The 19,191-nt window shown below is 39.5% G+C and overlaps 2 protein-coding genes and 1 pseudogene across 2 annotated transcripts; 2 read left to right on the top strand and 1 right to left on the bottom strand.

Annotated features, from left to right (window-relative positions):
• The first annotated feature begins 2,101 nt into the window (after positions 1-2,101).
• Positions 2,102-3,775, top strand: LOC149239487 (12-oxophytodienoate reductase 1-like). The gene is made up of 3 exons (XM_089373432.1): positions 2,102-2,270; positions 2,562-2,741; positions 2,941-3,775. Exons 1-3 carry the CDS (start codon positions 2,105-2,107, stop codon positions 3,156-3,158), a joined length of 564 nt encoding a protein of 187 aa, XP_089229558.1. The 5' UTR covers positions 2,102-2,104; the 3' UTR covers positions 3,159-3,775.
• Positions 3,183-3,524, top strand: LOC149239488 (12-oxophytodienoate reductase 1 pseudogene; annotated as a pseudogene).
• A 9,446-nt stretch (positions 3,776-13,221) lies between the features above and the next one.
• On the bottom strand, positions 13,222-18,691 carry LOC149239486 (uncharacterized). Its single transcript, XM_089369871.1, has 2 exons — positions 18,169-18,691; positions 13,222-17,297 (listed from the first exon to the last, which is right to left on the bottom strand). Exons 1-2 carry the CDS (start codon positions 18,689-18,691, stop codon positions 13,222-13,224), a joined length of 4,599 nt encoding a protein of 1,532 aa, XP_089225997.1.
• Between the last annotated feature and the right edge of the window lie 500 nt (positions 18,692-19,191).

The raw sequence follows: 19,191 nt of genomic DNA, 5'->3' as shown, positions 1-19,191 counted from the left end.
TTTCCATCTTTTTCCATATTCTTTTGTGTATCTTTAAAAATCTCAGCTACACAACATCTAAAAAAATAACAAGAAAAAATAAATATTACAACTAAAAAATTGTCTAGTTTAATCTTCCTTTAAAAACTCGTTAAAATTTAAACCACTTAATTAAAAATTAATACTTAAACATTAAATTTGTGTTTTCAAATGTTTTGTAAATCCCTTTCGACTCTTTGCCATTAAATAGGTTTAAAAAAAAGAGGTTAAACAAAAACAAGGTCAAATTCCAAAAAATATAAAAAACATAAAACCTAGTTGTATATATTTACACCGGGAGACTAGAGCGCGTTAAAACATTATAATAGTCTTGGAAAAAAAACACGGTGCAGCCATGGGCAGTGAGCGTAACCGAAGCTTTCTGACAGAAATGGCACAGAAAAGAACTCCGAGCACTGTACGATGAGTTCACCTATCGACTGGATCTATATCTCTTTATATTTAATCTCTGTGTAATCTTTTAACCGTTAAATTTAAATTTGACGTTGAATATATCTCCCTAAATATAGGGATACAAATGAGTGTGTCATAAGCTTATTTAGATTTAATATTTGAGGCAGAGGGTTGGAATTTCAAAATTAAATATGTTTTGATTTTTTTGATGATTTTAGTAGATTTAGAATTTCAAATTTATCTTTTTAGTGAAGTAGAAATTTGATAATTAGGCCGATAGGCCAGGGACTTTCGTCGTCCCTTTGTTTCTCAGGCTAACACGTGTCGTCGAGAATAGAGCGGGCATAACCGCAGAGTTCTGAAAGCGAGCGGTCATACTCCTCGTGTATTCATGGATATTCATGAAGGCGGTTCTGCGGCTATTAATTTCAGTTGGAGTTTGAGAGAGTTTCATGGAGAATCAAGCTCGTCAAAGTCCATCTGTCGTCACGGTCTTCAACGTGGACAGGACGGAGCGAGACACAGTGACGAAGCTGGTACACCAATGGGAGTCGATCACGCCCGCATTGGAGGAGGATCTGTATTGGGTACCCAATTAAAAGGGGGGCAAACGGATGTTCAGCTGATCTTCAATGGAATGTATCTGGGACCCCTCCATGAACTCCTCGACATAGTGAATAAGAGCTTTCCGGAAATGGGCATGGTCAGCAGCGACTGTAAAGAGACGAGCTGGATAGGCTCCATATCCTACACTGCATACACAAACAGGGCCGAGTTATGCAACAAATACGATTCCAACAAAGGTTACTTCAAAGGGAAATCGGATTTCATCAAAAGCCCTATTCCGCCATCAGCATGGCATGGAGCATGGAAATTCCTGCAAGAGCTGCCTAGAAATTCTTATGTTCTTCTCGATCCTCTTGGGGGTATAATGGATCAAATACCGCCCTCTGCGATACCGTTCCCTCATCGAGCAGGGAATTTGCACTCGATACAGTATCAAATCACGTGGAATGATCCGAGCGAAGATGCACAGTCAATTGCTTGGATTCAAAGGTTATACCAGTATATGGCTCCTTATGTTTCCAACTCTCCCAGAGCAGCTTATGTGAACTATCTGGATCTTGATTTGGGTGTAGCTCCCAATGGGACGGCCACCGTTGAAGAAGGGAGGTTATAGGGTGAGAAATATTTCGTGAATAACTATGATAGACTTGTGAAGGTAAAGAGTGCCATTGATCCTAACATTATTTTCAAAAATTCTCAGAGCATTCCTGTCAAAAAGTGAGAGCCGAGACGACTCGGCGCGTAGTGTGTCTGAATATCGACCGTGCTAATCTAAACGCTTATGGGCTTCTAATAAAATATTTATGAAAGGTCATCGTCTCTCTCAGTCCTGTTTAATTTTCAAGCTCTCTCGGTCCTGTTTAATTTTCACTGCTTGTATTCTCAAAATCCTGGGTACATTTCCTATACCTACCGAGACCTCGCCTATGACTATCCCGATATCTTTGATGATACCTACCGAGACCTATTTCACTATTCTACTGTGAGATTGTCTTGAGACTTACGGGAACTCTATGGTTATCCCCGGACCTGCGTTATCCCAATACGTATCTTGTTAACTGGGATCTCTCTTGGTAATCGAAAAATATAACGATTTAAACCCCAAATGATGATGACCATGATGAGGTGTGTAACTAACAGGTACCCAGATGCGCCTGGAATTTGGACCGAGCAGCAGGTGCAAGCCTGGAAACCCATTGTCAATGGCGTCCATGAGAAAGGGGGCATTTTCTTCTGTCAGATTTGGCACACTGGAAGGGCTTCCCATGTGGGTAAGTATCTATGCTCTGCATTACATTGCTATCCATTAATTCCTTTCATGTACCCACTTGACAGATCTGTGTGGAGTGAGTTCTGTTGATTTGTTTCCAAAGCATGATTCCCACTATATTAATAATAGCATTGTATGTTGGGGTTCATTTGGCCATGGCATCTCATAATGAAAATTGGGTAGCGACAACTCTTAATTCTTGCCCTAATAAATTTGCATTAGATCAGTTTTTTTGAACAATTGCTGTCAGTTTCTTTGAATAGAAATGGCTGAGTGGGTCTATGAAATGCAGATTATCAACCCAATGGCCAGGCTCCCATTTCATCAACAGATAGAAAAATATCGGGACAGATTTTGTTACCCAACGGCAAAGATGTTGCAAATTATTCCACTCCTCGAGCTCTAAAAACAGAGGAGATTCCTCGGATTATTAATGACTTTCGTCTTGCTGCCAGAAATGCTATTAAAGCAGGTGAATGTTCTTTAATAAATCGCAAATTTGGCATTTAGATATTTGCACACATAGTACACAGGCTGTAGGAAAAATCTTTACCCAAGAAAGAATTCGAATATTTTCTTAATAGGTCACAGGGCTGTTTTCTTCCTCGGAAGGCAAATAAATAGGGAAGTGTGGTATTTTTCCATTCATAGTTTTGATGACATTATGGCAGGTTTTGATGGTGTGGAAATTCATGGTGCTCATGGATACCTTCTTGATCAATTTATGAAAGACAACATTAATAACAGAGCAGATCGGTATGGTGGGACACTTGAGAACCGGTGCAGGTTTCCTCTGGAGGTTGTTGAAGCAGTGGCAAATGAAATTGGAGCAGAACGCGTGGGAATACGACTCTCTCCATTTGCACAATATCTAGAATCCAGTGACTAAGATCCTGAGGCGCTGGTGCTTTACATGGCCGAAGCCTTAAATAAATACAATATACTGTATGCCCACTATGTAGAGCCCAGACTGGTAACTTCATTTGAACCTGTTGCAACAAACAAGAGTCTGCTTCCAATGAGGAAGGCGTTCAAGGGGTCATTCTTGGTTGCAGGGGGTTATGACAGAGAAGATGGAAATGCAGCAATTGCAAGCAGCAAGGCTGATCTTGTAGTTTACGGTCGAATTTTTCTGGCCAACCCAGATTTGCCTAGAAGATTCGAGTTAAATGCCCCTCTCAACAAATACAACAGGAACACTTTTTACATACCTGATCCTGTAGTTGGCTACACAGACTATCCATTCCTGGAGTGAACTGTCCATGGATATAAACTTCAATCACATCCTCCAAAAGAAACCCCACCCTCATTGCTATTATTTAGGTTAGAGAGGGGCTCTTCAATACAATTCTGAAAACCCATCTGTATTTTCAGTACTGGTTTCCTTCTCATTCATGTGGTATATTGATATCTACCTTCAGTAGTTATTTCTAGATGAAGATATTTAGCTATTGTACTTTTATTATTTTAAATAAATATTTTTGATACAAAATTTGTAAGTGTTTATTATTTGTTTCTTTCATATTGAAATCTATATTGAGTAATGCTGTTCTAATATGGAGGGTTTTTAGTTATTGTTTTTTTTCAAATAAATTAGGTTGATATAAAATTTTCCAGTAGTTGTTGCAAACTTTTCATCTCAAAATCAAAATGTGAATATCTAATAAGCATCAAATTCAAATTATACAGGGAGAGATTTAAATCAAAATGTGAATATCCAGTAAACATCAAATTCAAATTATACCTGGATAGATTTGAATAGCTATATACTTTATCCATTAAAAAAATCATATAAATAATATTAGTACCAAACTCTGTTGTTTTGTTCTCGTTTTGTTAAGATCTATTTATGCAATTCATGGAATTACAGTGTTTAAATTTCTCTTCATAATTTACAGTGGTTATATTCTCCACAGAGTTTTGTATGGCTGTGAATGTAATCAGTAAATAGGTTGGGCGTTTTCCTTTTCCTTGTAGTATACATATATGCATTTTGGTATTTTATGGCTAAACACTTGGTTTGAAATAGTTCTGCAACCAAATCTTGCATGTACGGCATGTAAATAATTCCATTTCTGAAATCACAAAGGAATCTTGTCTGTGCAACGAATATGCATACAGTTTTTAGACTAGATCAAGAGCCTACTACAGACCAATACCCTACTTTTACGTTCTACCATTTTAGTTTACACACGCATTAATCAAATCAGCTGAAGTATTCCCTTTGGCATTGGACAATTGTGGACTCTCAACAAGTTTCTGACCAGTCACAACAATATATCAGGGACTATCCTAGTGGAACTTACTAACTTATCCTCACTGTCGTGGCTTTCTCTTTATCACAATATGTTGCATGGGGAGCTTCCAAGAACGATAATATCATGGAAAGGTCTTTCTCAGCTTAACCTTGCCAACAACAAGATCACATGATCAATTACTGCGTCACTTGGGTTGTTGCCTGTTCTTAACAGCCTTAACCTCTCAAACAATTTGCTTTCAGGGGAAATACCCCTTGAATTAGATAACCTCAAGTTGAGCTTTCTTAATGTGTCTGGCAACCACTTGTCTGGCTCTGTCCCTGTTGGTTACAATAATCTGGCATATAGACATAGGGTATTGATTTCGGTTATTGTTGTGGCCATAGTAGTCTGCTTGATTGGTATAGGTTTCCTCCATAAGAGACACAAGATTTTCGTGCAGGTTAACACAAGTACAGAGTCTTGGAAACTCACATCCTTTCACATGGTTGACTTTGAAGTGTCAGACATTCTAAATGGATTGACAGAGTATCACGTTATTGGAAGTGGACATGCTGGCAAAGTCTACAAGGTGGCACTAGAAAATGGTAATATTGTTGCTGTGAAAAGGATCTGGAATAACGAGAACCCACGATCTCTCCAAGAAAAGAGATTTTAAGCAGAGATAGAGCTTCTAGGAAAGATTAGGCATACCAACGTTGTAAAGCTGCTTTGCTGCATCTCTGGTTCGGATTCTAAGTTGTCAGGCAAGAAATTGATTGTGGTGGACAGGTAAAAAAGAATAAACAGAGGGTTTTTATTTCCCTTTTTGAGGCTAGATCTTCAAGGTAGAGATGTTCAGTGCTGGGCTTCTCATGTCCATTTATACTTACTGCTCCTCTGTTCTAAAGAGATGATCAACTATTTGGTGAGTGATACTTCGGGCATCTGTAACTTTGTAATGTCTATCAAACTGCTTGAGGCGAACCTGGGACCTCTCTATGGCAGATCTCTGCACTATTGATGTGGACTAAGAGGAGAATATATGCAGGAAAACCCATCGTTTGCTTGACTGGCTGTAACTGTCAAAATGTGATATGATGGGTATCTACAATTTGTACAGTAAATAATGTTCTCAACGTGCATGCATGCAGGCCTAATCTGGAAAATGTCAGAGATCTATTACGTTCCAGCCATGTAAATAAATAGAAAGGATCTTTTATAGATTGAAGGATCAGTTCTCTGGTTTGAGTTTGACATGTTTTGGCCTTTGTGTCTGTGAAATGCATCTGGTGCTTTTACGTTCAGTGGGGGATGAAAGGATATGTGTAGCATTGTAAATAGGTAGATCATATAGCAAATTATGTACAGAATGATCAGTTTTCTTGCTGAATTTAACATGCTTTTAGCCATTTTGTTTCTGAAACCAGAATGATTATTGCATTAAGGGCACTGGTTTTGTTACTGGTAAGCTCAGTATTGTTATCCCAGCATGGGATTATTGGTGTGTATGTTCACTACAATACAACAGCTGGGCCTGTGGAAGGCAAGCTTAATGTGCATTTGGTCCCCCATACACACGACGACGTGGGGTGGCTTAAGACCGTTGATCAGTACTACGTAGGCTCCAATGACAGTCTTCAGGTCTTATTAATTCCTCTATTCAAATATCAAGCCTTATTCTACATTAAAACAGTTTGTTGTAATGCATCTGAATGAAATGTATCTACCATGAACTGTGAATCATATCTGCAACCGGCACAACCTACCTGTGTGAGGAACATATTGGATTCTTTGGTCTACTCATTGCAAGAAGATCCGAACCGTAAATTCGTTTATGTAGAACAAATATGTTTTCTTACCAAATAAATCATCAACGTCCTTATGAATAATGGAGAGTATATATGTATACTGAAATGATTTATAACTGAGTTTGCAGTACCCAATCTCTTCAAGTTGATATATCTGACCTGTAGTGCTTTGAATTCAAAAGAGGAAAAATTGAACAGCTAAAACTTCTCTCAAGCTGAATGGACCAATTGTTTCTCTTGGTTTTCAGAACAAAAATATGCCAATCAATCTTATCACCCTTCACCCACTACTATTTGTCAACTCATTCATTTGATCCCCAAAAAAAATCCTTTTCCTATGTGAAGGAGAGAAAAAGACACCCCTGTACTATGCGACAATCCAGACCCAAAATGTTTTGGCAAGTTTGCAAATCCACATAACATGCCTAACCGTTATGCATCTCCCAGCAAACTACACAACGTGCATTTGCAAGGTCAGTGCTACATAGTCTATCTTTTGCTGTTGAACCCATACGAAGATTGAACCACCTAAACATTCTAATCTCAAAATACATGGATGGCTAGATACCTTGAGGCTTCAGGGCTCCTCAACCACCTTGTTTCGGTATCCTGAATGTTCCATTCTTTTCAAGGTGATCTGCATATTCTCTATCCAATAATGAAGGGAAATATTTACTGCCAAGAACACAGTGTTGCTATGCAGATAGACTCTAGATTCACTAAAGAGTTTAGGTAAAAGAAGTGAGGTGACGAGATGGGATTTGTACTCAGTTCCAATCTAATTTCATTAAAAAATTTAGGGACAGTAAATAGGGTGATGGGACTTATATTAATTTACAAATTGAGGTTTCTCAATGGCCATGCCTTAGAGTAAACTTGTAACCCATGTATGGAATCTAAACAGTGGATTGAATGCAGTGAACATAAACAAATAACCTGGTTCTGGACAGTCTGATCTGGTTCTAGACAGTGTATTGAATGCATTGAACACAAACAAATACCCTGAAAGAACCTCGTTCCAGAGTATGATCTGGTTCTAGACGGTGTATAGAATGCATTGAACATAAACTATTAACCTGAAGTAACCTGGTTTGATGTCTATGCTCATCATGATAGTGCAAGGATGCATAGATGCGTACACTTAAATAGTTAGTTTGATACATATGTTAAACATGGTAATGCAAGGATGCACATCTTCAATTAGTTGGTTGAACTCTGCTTTAACTGTAAACCTAGATGAATCTATTTCGGTATGAACTAAATCCATATTCAATCGAATCTCAAACTAATTCTGTATGAACTTTACTTGAGATTGTTGAACTTCTATGACTACTTTTATCATTCATGAGCATCACATCACCTCACTGCCTGCCATATGACATTCATGTGAATAGTAAACCATCAAAGGACACACCAGCGGGTAGGACAAGAGGATTAAGTACATTGAATGGGAATGGATAACTAGGTTTCATATTTATGTGAAGCATTATAATGCAAGGATGCATATTTTAAGAGGTTTAAATACATTGAATATAGGTATAAGAATACAATAAGTATTGGTTTAAGAATATTATAATTTGACTTTCTAATCACACTATTCAATTACGGGGCCTACCTTATTTCCATCTGGTTATGGTTACCGAGATACACACAATAGTAAATGTTGACATAAACCAAGTAAATTATATTACGGGGCCTACCTTATCTCCATCTGGTTATAGTTACCGAGATGAGAGAATGAGTTAAAAACATGGATCGATGGGAATGACTGTCAGTTGAGAGGAAATAAGACTTGCAGGCACCACTTGTGGTGCAAAGGCCTGAGAGCAATAAATGCCACCAGGACAACTGCGGTTAAACAATATACATAAATTAAACGTTCCAAGATACATAAAGCAATAGATACAGAGAACTTTCCAATACGCAGAGGCACTGAGACACATAAACCAGATGTCCTTGGATACATTATTAAAAAAGAAAAAAGTTCAGGGAAACTTTTTGAATAGACTGAGACAAAATGGGCAACTCTTATCAGAAAGGGAACAAAAACTTCCACATTCCCTCTTCCAGTCGCAAGCCAATGGGTAGACAACAATCAGAAATGGATTCCCCTATGAAATCAACTGCAAATTAGCTCCAAATCAGTTTCAACAAAGGACGAGGTTATTTATTCACCAAATCGTAATAAAATATTCAAATGTCAATGAGGACTATCAAGTCAGTAAGCCAACTTCGCTCATTTTCTCGCCAAGCCAAGTCGAACTCAAAGGACTCTGAGTTAATCAACCAAGTTATGCAACACTGTTCACAATTGCTTGCTAACCTTCGTCCTTTATTGTAGTCCCAAATGGCAAGATTCCTTCTACATTAAACAACAAAAACATGTCAGCATTTTAGCCTTTCGTCACATTCACATACTTGAGTTTTATATCATTTGGATGTTCAGCTTTGGAAGATGCTCCAGACACTCATAATGGGTTGCACACTGCTATTAATCTGTATTCTAATACTCTCAATTGCTTAGAAATTTGCAGATATGGACAAAAATCCAAATGATAAGAAGCCATATTTTGGTTTTTTTATCCAAGTTGAAAGATATTGTATGAAATCATGACACATGGTTCTTTTCGTTTTCGGCTCATCCACATAGTTAACCAGGTATCCCATGGAGTTGCAAATTTGTATTTTCCATATTCATTTGTCCTTTGCAAATTTCTCTTATCTATTGCTATTTACAATTTAAAAAAAAAAAAACTCTTGGGAGTTGAAAGTAAGGGCTTCTGTATTTCCAAATATTAAAGTTTTCAATTTTAAATTGTTAATGGTTTCCTTCTATATAAAATTATAATGATAGTGATCTCTGAACATCCTTCTTGGTCAAGTCATGTTAAGGTTACTTTTATGATATTTATTAAGTTCAGTTTGATAGATCCTTGTAATGTGTTTGGAACTCTATCCTTGGGGAATGGAACATGAACTCTGTAAGGGCCATTTCAACTTTAGTGGGTTACTCTCAAATTTCTGTATCTTATTTGCTCTTCAACTAAAAATATGATTCCAATATATGAAGTTAAAGCTCCTGGATTTAAATTTTCAAAATATGATTCCAACTTCCAAGAAATGAAATTGAAGCTCCTAGAATACAATTTTCTTTGGAGCCCAACTGCATGCTACTATCACTAGAATAACATTCGCACATAATTTTTTTCCAACATGTTGTATATTGTTTCCACCCAGATGTAGAAATCCCAAAGACTCACCCCAAGTCCAAGGCGAAGATGTGATAAGGAAAAACTCTCCCCAAAACAACAACAATGTGAAAACCAATTGTCTCTGTAATCACGCACACATGTAGTAATAGGTCACATTTTTGGAGTTGATTGGGTTTATCTTTTATGTTTTTAGTTATGTTTTTTTGTTGGGATTTTGGAATCAACTAAGTGGGCTTTTTGTCCCTTATTTCGCTGTCTTTTAATAGACTTCTATGGACCCTTTCTGAGGCTACATGCACAGGTCCTAGAGGTCATATTTACCCTACTTCCTTGCAAGGGTTTGGCCTTCAAAGAATACAAGGGAAATTTGAGGCATCCATTTGCACAAGACTATTTTTTGGTTCATCTATAGACGAGGCGAAGTTTCCTTGCAAATTGTTGAGGTTGATATGAGGCTATCGTGGGTTTATATAAGGCTAAATGAGTAGTAAATATATTAATTTTAAAATCAATTACTTATTAAAAAAAATATTTTATATACAAGTTGGTTATATAAGCAATTGCATTACTTATTTTAAAAAGATTTTCCAAAATACTTTGAAAAATAGAATATATGAATTTAAAATGAGTTTCAAAATTTTAATAATATTAATTTTCATAATTAATTAAATTATTTTTATTAAATGAATTTTATTAAAAATAATAATAATAATGTTTATGAAAAGCATCTTACAATTAGTTAATGTTTTAGTTGTAGTGTCAACCAGCAATGTAAGTGATTTGTTTTAATATTTGCAAATCACAAATTTCTCTGCTTTTCATTTACCATGTAAAACGCTGTAATTTACTTTTTATTTAAAAAAATAAAGTGTGTTGCCAATAATCTATTGAGTTTTAAGTATGAACGTGTTCTAGACTTAATATATTGATATGAATGGTTTGGTTTTGGTTTTGTTCTTTTAATATCAAATCGTGGTTATTGCCTTGGTCACTAGTGAGCTTTATATATGCTTGACTATCTATAGAAGTGTCTTCCTTTTAATAATCCTATCGGCCTCTCTTTGTACCTTTTGGGACAATTGCTAGTTTATAGTAGTGTATCTTTCATACATGTTATTTTACATTTTATATAGATATTTAAATGTTAAATTTTGATATTGTTATATGCACAACTTTTATTATAATTGGGAGGTAGGCTTGACAGTAATTATTGTTAAAGTAATAAACCACAATAGCTCACTAATCTAACCCTACAACATTAAAAATATATCAAGCTTCAAGTGATAGTTGAAAACCATAACTCTCTATAGATGAGGCTCAAACAAAAATTCTTTAAATTGTAAAAGAAACAACACCTAAAAATAAACATATGAGGACTGAGATTCTATTTATTTCAAGAATTTATTTGTAATAAAAGACTATATAATAATATGACATATATCTTAATCCCCATATATTCTTAAAAATCCCCTTGGAGATAAAAATATTGAATTATTAAATAATCAACACTATAAATTTTTTGAAATTATATAGTTTAATATTTGCATCCTTGCATGTCATTTAAAATAGGCTTAGTTATTTATAATTGTTGATTTCACTTACATATTGATTTATGTAAAAATGAAAAATACATTTCTCTAAACCTCTAAAAATGCAATCTATCACCAACCACACCTCTTCAATCATATATCAATAAATAAAATTACTAATGTTTATGTTACAAATTACTGATTCATATAAACTAAAAAGTAGAAAACAATACAAACAAGTATTTTGTATTTAATAGACTCCAAAAATATCTTATTAAAATTGTTCATACTTTAAATTATTTAGATCAACTCTTGGGCAATATTCTCCCATAAATACAATAATATTTCCTATGAAACACACATTCTCTCATCTAATTTATAATGACAAAATATCATTTTAATTATTTGGAATAACAAACCACTAACTCTCATAAATCTGATACCCAATTGCTTTGGACTGCAAATTCCCATAAATGGAATAGAGCTGAAATGCCACAAGATAATTCATAAACATAGAATATAAGCTTACATTCCCACTATTACATTTTATATATAAAAATAAACTTATATTCTCACCATTACATTTTATAAATTGTAAATTCATTACAAGTAACAATAATTAATTTCACGTTAGATTGCAAGTTTGAGAATAAATAATTTAATGAATAAAATTTTAACTCACTGATGGTGAAGGTTCTTATTAGAGAGATATGAATGATGGGGAATCCATTATCGTTAAGAAATAAATTATGTGGGAGATATGGATGAAAGAGGATCCATTATGGTTAAGAAATAGATATATATAAGATAAATTCTTATTTTTGACATTCAATATCAATATATAATTAGAAAATAATATATATATATTTTTTTTTACAAAATCGGTTACTTGTATATTATAAAAACTTTAGGGACTGAGTCCTAGTACATAGATATGATAGATCAAGGCATTGAAGATCAAAAACGGGTTCGCAGACCCTTGTTCCTCATTCCTACATAAACGGTAACTGAAATTAAAGAGGTAACGGCTATATTGCCGGATAAAGGAGCCTGCAAGCCAACAAAATTTACAGTTCATAATTCCTAGGGGAGTTTTTGATTGACTGAGTCATCAGGGGGGATTCCTTCCTTGCATTGGTTCTAGTTGAAGCTTCTGCTTGCATACTTTGGGTGAGAGTCCTGATATGCGCTATAACTTCCTCAAGATGAGTGCACCTGTCCTTCAAGGCCTCGATTTCTGCTTTTTGTTTCTCAAGCTTCTTCCGCTTTGATCTGCTGTCTACCTGGTAATCATCTTTGAGGTCGTTGAAATGTTTGATGAATCTGTTGATCATGAAAGTATGCGCTTTGCAGAGTGTGCATTCACTGTTGGTGATGATATTTTCAAGAGGATTGTTGACAGGCACCTGAGCTCCTTGCTGATCCTGCTGGTCCGCCATTTCACCAAGCTGGGGAAGAAGGTCGGCGAGCTGAAGATGCGGAGAGGGACGAATTCCGGGGATGAGGGCGATATAAGGGAAAAGAACAAACAGTGAGGAGGGATGCGGAGCTGCACAGGGAGGGGGGGAAGGAACAGTATGACGGGGGAGCAAAGAGATGCGAGGGGAGGCGCTGCCACGGCCAATAAAACCACCAGTTAGAGAGAAATTTAAATCAGAAATTAAAAGGCCTGAGTTTACCGCTGTCGAAGTGCGAGATCCGAGCTCCCGGTGACTGAGCCCAGCTTCATGAGAGTGCCTGTGCTGAGAGGGGGCGCGGTCCAAAACCTTTGCAGCACTGAAGGATGAGAAGGCAGAGAGGCCCAAGCTGCTATAAATAGAGGGAAGGGGGCATCTCGGGTGCGTGAACCAGTGCTGAATGAATCGATTCCTGAGATGACTGTGAGCCCAGGGAGAGATCTTGCTGCATGCGATGAGGATAAGGGAATGATGACCATCTGCGCAGAGCCTGGAAATGACGGCTGAGGACGAGTGAAACACCATGTCGAGGCTGGTAGAGGTGATATATTCAATTGCAGGGGGGAGGAATTGATATGAGAGGGACAAGGTTGCGCAGTCGCGGAGATTTGGCAGAGAGTGAGGGGATTCGGGGGCGGACAGATTTCGAGGAGAATGATGACTGAGGTGACTTAGATTCTGAGAAGAGAGGGTGGGATGGGATTCTTTAGGGGATTGCTTTGTCATAGAAAGAGTCATTTTCTTTGACTTGGCCTACCTGTCTGTTGGTTGCCTTGTTGGCTTGTTCGTCAGCCTCTGTGTTGCTGCTCCTTAGGACGTGTTTGAAGGTGACCCCGTTTATTTCTCTGATGTTGTCCATAATCCTGGATTTGATGTTGTTCAAAGCAGTTTGTTTGAAATCCCTCCCCGAGACCATAGCAGCTATAATGATAGCTGAGTCACCCAATATAAGCGGATTTTGAAGGCCGAGTTTTCTCACTATGGAGGTTCCCAGGAGGAGGCTATATGCCTCAGCCCTGTTATTGGACATTGTACCCAATCCCCACTCGTAAGTCACGATAGTTTTTCCTTGAAGGTCTTTGATGACTCCTCCTGCGCCTGCCTGACCCGGGTTATTTTTTGAGGCCCCGTCGAACTGGAGGGAGGGCCTCTTTTGGTTTTGAATCCATTCTCTGACTTCCTCATTAGAGCCTCTCAGCTTCCAATCAGTTTTTTTCTTACCTGTTCTTGCTGTTTTGTGGTTCCTTGCTTCATGGCTGAATTTACCCATCCATTCAATTTCTCTTGGATCCCCAGATTCTTGGTCTGATTGGGCTATTCCATTCGCTCCAATGGTCTCGGAGATGAGGGCAATTGTTTTTGCAAGGGTGCTGGAGATGTTGGGCTTCTTGTTGTTAAAAATGCTTTTATTTCTGGTGTTCCAAATTTGCCAACAAAGGTTTGGAGGGATGTTGTTCCACAGTCTTTTGGCCAGGGTCTTGTTTTTTTTTGGATGAGGATAGCTGTTCCCCCAATTTTTTTGAAGGAGGGTAATCTGATTGGGTAGGTCACCAATCGTTAGCGGACTGGTGATGAGCTTCCAGCAATTTCGAGCGAAGGAGCACTCTAGGAAGAGATGATTGCTGCTTTCTTCCGCTGCTCTACACAGGCAGCAGATTGAAGGACCAAGGATGCCTTTCTTCCTTAGATTTTCCGCTGTGAGGATTTTGCTTTTGAGGAGGGTCCAATTGAAAAATTTGACCTTTGGGAGGCATTCCGGATTCCAAGCCGCTTTGTGGAGAGGCCAGTTGTTTGTGGCTGAGGCATTTTGGAGGATTTTGTATCCTTCTTTGACTGTGTAGTTGCCACCATTGGGGTCCCAAACATACTTATCCTCGGACAAACTGTTTAGGGGAGCTGAGCCTGAGAGAGATATCTTGAGGTCGGCCCACAGATCCCTTAGATTGTTTGGGAGGGGAAGGTGCTTCCAGCCTAGCCATCTGTTTTGGTCCCAAGAGGAGATGTCATAAAGGGTCTTAAGATTTTTCCCTTCCATCCACAATTGCAGGGGCCTGAGATTTGGGAGAGCTTCCCTTGCTTCTGAGCCCATTATACGATCAGTCCAGATGTTGATGTCTCTTCCACTGCCCGAGGCTCTTGAGATACAGACTTTGAAATGAGGGAGAGTTTTTTTAATAAGTTTCCATACTGGGGTGCACTGCCTGTCTACAATGGGTTCCGATAGGATATTGGAGTTGGCCCCATTCAGATATTTTCTTTTGATTACCTCTGTCCACCAGGCTCCTTTTCCGTTGAGAATTCTCCAGATCAACTTGAAGCCCATGGCCATGTTGGCTAATCTTGGAATTCGTATTCCAAGCCCTCCTTTTTCGAAAGGTAAGATGACCTGATCCCACTTTACAAGACTGAACTTTTTGGAGTCCTGCCTTCCTCCCTGCCACAAGAAGCTCCTAATGATTAATTCCATATGCTTATGGATGCTGGCCGGGGCGAGAGTGGTTGCAAACTGATAAATTGGGAGGGCTGAGAGAACGGCTTTAATGAGAATTGTTCTTCCAGCAAGGTTGAGCCAGGACACACCCCAGCTCTGAAGCTTCCCTCTCAGTTTCTCTATTAATTTTACCCAGATTTCGGTTTTGACCGACTCCTTAGCTAATGGTAATCCCAGATACATGAAATGGCTCCAGTTCCTTTGAGCAGGGATGTCCAAGATTGTGGAGATTCTCTGGATAATCTGCCTGGGGACGTTCCAGGTGTATATCATGCACTTATTATTATTGAGCTTGCCTCCCGACACTTGAAGGAAGAGCTCTAACGTTTTCTTGAACCTTCTTGCCATGAGACTGGAAGCTCCTCCGATTAGGAGGGTGTCATCAGCGAAGAGAGAGTGGTTTATCCCCTTGGTTCCACGCACTATGCTGATACCTGTGATTTCTTTTTGCCTGCGAAGATTTTCCAAGTGTATACTTAGTGTTTCGGCCATGATGATGTAGAGGAATGGGGAGAGCGGGCAGCCTTGTCTCAATCCCCTTGAGCTTCTGAAGAAGTTACTTGGCCTGCCATTAATCAGAGGGGCTGTCCAGGGGAATGAAATACACTCCATGATCCTGCTGATGAAGGTGTCGGATATCCCAAATTTCCCGAGGACTGCCTTAAGGAATTGATGATTGACTCTATCAAAGGCGTTCGCCATGTCTAGTTTGATAATCATGCCCTTTTCCTTTCTATTTATACTGCTGTGTATTGCCTCCTGAATAAGAATAACGTTGTCCGTTATTTGTCTTCTAGGCACGAAGCCTCCTTGATTCTCAGAGATGAGGGAAGGGAGGAGCTTTTTTAACCTGTTAGCTAGGATTTTGGTGATAATTTTATAGGAGACATTGCATAAGGAGATTGGGCGAAATCGATCAAAGGATTGGGGATTGGGATCCTTGGGGATGAGGGCTAAGTAAGAAGATTTGATGCTGTTTCCCATTTTGCATTTTGAAAAGAAATTCTTTACCATTCTAATGAAGTCCTTTTTGATGATTTCCCAATGGTTTCTATAAAATGCCACAGTGAACCCATCTGGGCCCGGTGCCTTATCCTGTGCCATGCTGAAGATTGACCACTCAATTTCCTCTGACGTGACCTCTTGGTCCAGCTCGTTGTTTTGATCTGCTGATATTTTATTTTCAATTAGGCTAAGGAAATCCGCATTATCGATGGGTTGAGGGTCTGCGGATAGGAGAGCGCAGAAGTGTCTGGACGCTGCCTCCTTTATTTCCTCTTGGTCTCTAAGCTCGCTTCCTTCCATCATTATTCTCTCTATATGATTCCCTGCCCGCCTGAGCTTTAGGCTGTTGTGAAAAAAGGAGGTGTTTTTGTCTCCGGCTTTGAGCCAAAGGCAGCGAGACTTTTGTCTCTGCTCTTCTTCCTCCCTTCTGTTCTGCTTATACAATTCTTTGTACATTTCGTTCTCTTTGGCCTGGTCTTCCTCTGTGTACTGTGTTCTCTCTTTTTCCTGACTCCATTGTTCCAGCTGAGCTTGGAGGTCAGTTCTTTTTTTGCTTTCCTCTGCAGCGTGGTTTCTTGCCCATTGCTTTATAACAGACCTGAGAGATTTGAGCTTGGCTTCCCAAATGTAGTGAGGCGAGCCAATTATTTCTTTTGCCCATTGCTCCTTGATCATGTTTCTGAATTCTTCTTTGTTGTCCCAAGCCTTGTTATATTTAAAGGGAAGAGGTCCCATGTTCTTCCCTTTTTCTAATGTCAGAGCCACTGGTTTATGGTCTGAGATGTAACCTTGTATGATTTTGCTTTGGATATTTGAAAATCTTGCCACTGTTCTTTCTTGAGCGAGGATTCGGTCTAATCTCTCTTTTATATTGTTATTGCCAGTTCTTTTATTGCTCCATGTAAATCTCCCATTTTGCGGAGGTATGTCCACTAGATTATGGGTTTGAATTATTTCTTCTAATGAGTCTCTTGAAGGGTCAGCGTAGAAGTTTCCTCCCAACTTCTCATCAGCATTCCTTATAAGGTTTAGGTCCCCTCCAAGGAAAATGTTTCTTCCCTGTACTGTCATGAGGTCTGATGTTATTGATTCCCAACATGAAGCTTTGTCCCTATAATGAATAGGAGCGTAGATGTTGTATATAGAGTAATCCTCTTTCGAGGCTATGTTCTGCATGTCTGTTCTTACCCACCATCTGTAAGACTTTTGATCTTTAAGTTCCCATTTGCTTTTGTCCCATATTGTCCCTATGCCTCCTGAGGCGCCAGCTGCACTTATTGCTATACCTGCATAGCTTTTGCTTTTTTTAATGTGGTTTTGAAATTCTTGTTCCGTGATTTTGGTCTCCTGGAGAAGGAGAAGGTCTGGATGTTCAGATTTGAGGAGGTCTCAGACTGCATTTGCTTTTAGGGAGGAGCCCATCCCCCTACAATTCCAGGAGACCAAAATCATCATTTACCTTGTTTGTTGTTTGCCCCGCTTTTCTCTTTCATTTTTTCTCCGCTTCCTTTGGATTTATCTAGAAATGTGTCCATTGGTTGTTGCATTCCGGTAGCCATTTCTTTTGCAGCGTTTTCGTCCCTGATCTCTTTGTTAGACTTCCTTCCAACTTTTCTGGGGGGGTCGGTGGAGAGGTTGTTTTCCTTTGATTTATTCCTGGTTAAGATTCTCTCCACTGTTGGAGGAGGTGAGGGCTGGGGGGGGAGATAGGGGAGGATGTTACAATGGGACCTCGAGGGGAAGGGGGGTCCTCTGCGGACAGGGTTTCAAAGGGGTTGGAGGAGGAGGGGAAGGAAGGGGCAGAGCCAGAAGGGTGAGAGGGGAGGGAGGGGTTTTCATGGAGAGCCTTTGAGATTGGGCCTGGAGGGGGGTTTGATTTTTTCCTTTTGACGTGCTCCCAAGCTTCCTCGGGGGTTTCAACATTGCCTTCAGATACATTTGTTTTAGATTTGCTACATCTATTGGCGAAATGCCCATATTCGTGACATACCTTGCACTTGAAGGGTAGCTGCTCGTAGTCCACTTGCTGGATGTGCGTCCACTGATCGACTTTGAGTTTAATTGCTTCCGGCAGTCCTTTCCCCAGATCTACTTCAACACAGATCCGCGCGCATGCATGCATGTTCTCCTTCGGTTCAGATCTGTCAATATATTTACCAACTGCGTTCCCTATGGCTTTGACTGACTCATCCCCCCAGCAATGAAGCGGCAAATGGGGCAGGCGAACCCAGACGGGGACAGCGTTGGGAACGTCCATTTCTGGGTCGAAGTCTGGAGTCCATCTGTTTAGGTAAAGTCCCCGAGAGTCCATGAAATAAGGGCCGTTCCTGAAGATGAGGTTCCTATCCTCCATTGATTCAAAAAGAAAGGTGTAAAATCCTCTGCCACAGAACCTGATTGCTATTTTCCCTTGCACCATTGAGTTCCAGTTTCTCTCGACCCATCTCTGAACTGATCGGGGAGAGGGCCACAGTCCCGTGAACTGGCCGACCAGGCCTCTTTCTGCTAAGGAGACTGCTGCTCTCCTCGGGAGGGAAGGAGGTAGCGATACTTCCGGTATTTCATCTAGCTTCTTGATGAACTTGGAGGCTGTAGGGCGGATTTTTCCCGCAGCGTTCTCAGGAATGAGAGAGGCGAACGATTTTTCAAGGTCTTCAGGGTCCTGAGACGGGGGGTCCATTTCAGGCATTGGGGGAGATCTTAAAACGCAAGAGGACAACCGGGGGAGGCCCCGGTGCTGGGGGAGGGCAGGAGGCCCAGGAGCGAAGGAGGGGGAGTCAGCAGAGGGAGGGCGCGAGCCTAGCAGCGACGCTGCCAGGCGCAGGGGCGCAGGAACGGTCAGGGTTCAGAGCCGCGCGCAGGAGATCGCCAGATTCCACAGAGCGCCATTCCTCATCCATTGCCCTAGTCACGCTTTTTTTTCATAATTAGAAAATAATATTACCATATATATATTTATGTTTTATTTATTTCCAACCAATTCACAAAAAAATAACAAAAGATTAGTCCACAACTAAGTGGATTGTCTGACTTGAACTCTGTCGACAATTTATTAGAATCTATGATATACAACTAAAAAAACTTAGATGTAAAATGGGCCCACTAAAAGGCTATGCGGATCTCTTCTTGAACTCTGTCATCGTTTTGGATTCCGTTCATGGCTATGCGGATCTCTTCTTT

This window comes from Pinus tabuliformis, chromosome 8 (assembly GCF_031772625.1).
Source record: "Pinus tabuliformis cultivar Carrire ecotype Pingquan chromosome 8, CPIR1, whole genome shotgun sequence".
Classification (NCBI taxonomy): Eukaryota; Viridiplantae; Streptophyta; class Pinopsida; order Pinales; family Pinaceae; genus Pinus; species Pinus tabuliformis.
This window is presented reverse-complemented; position numbering and strand designations above follow the sequence as displayed.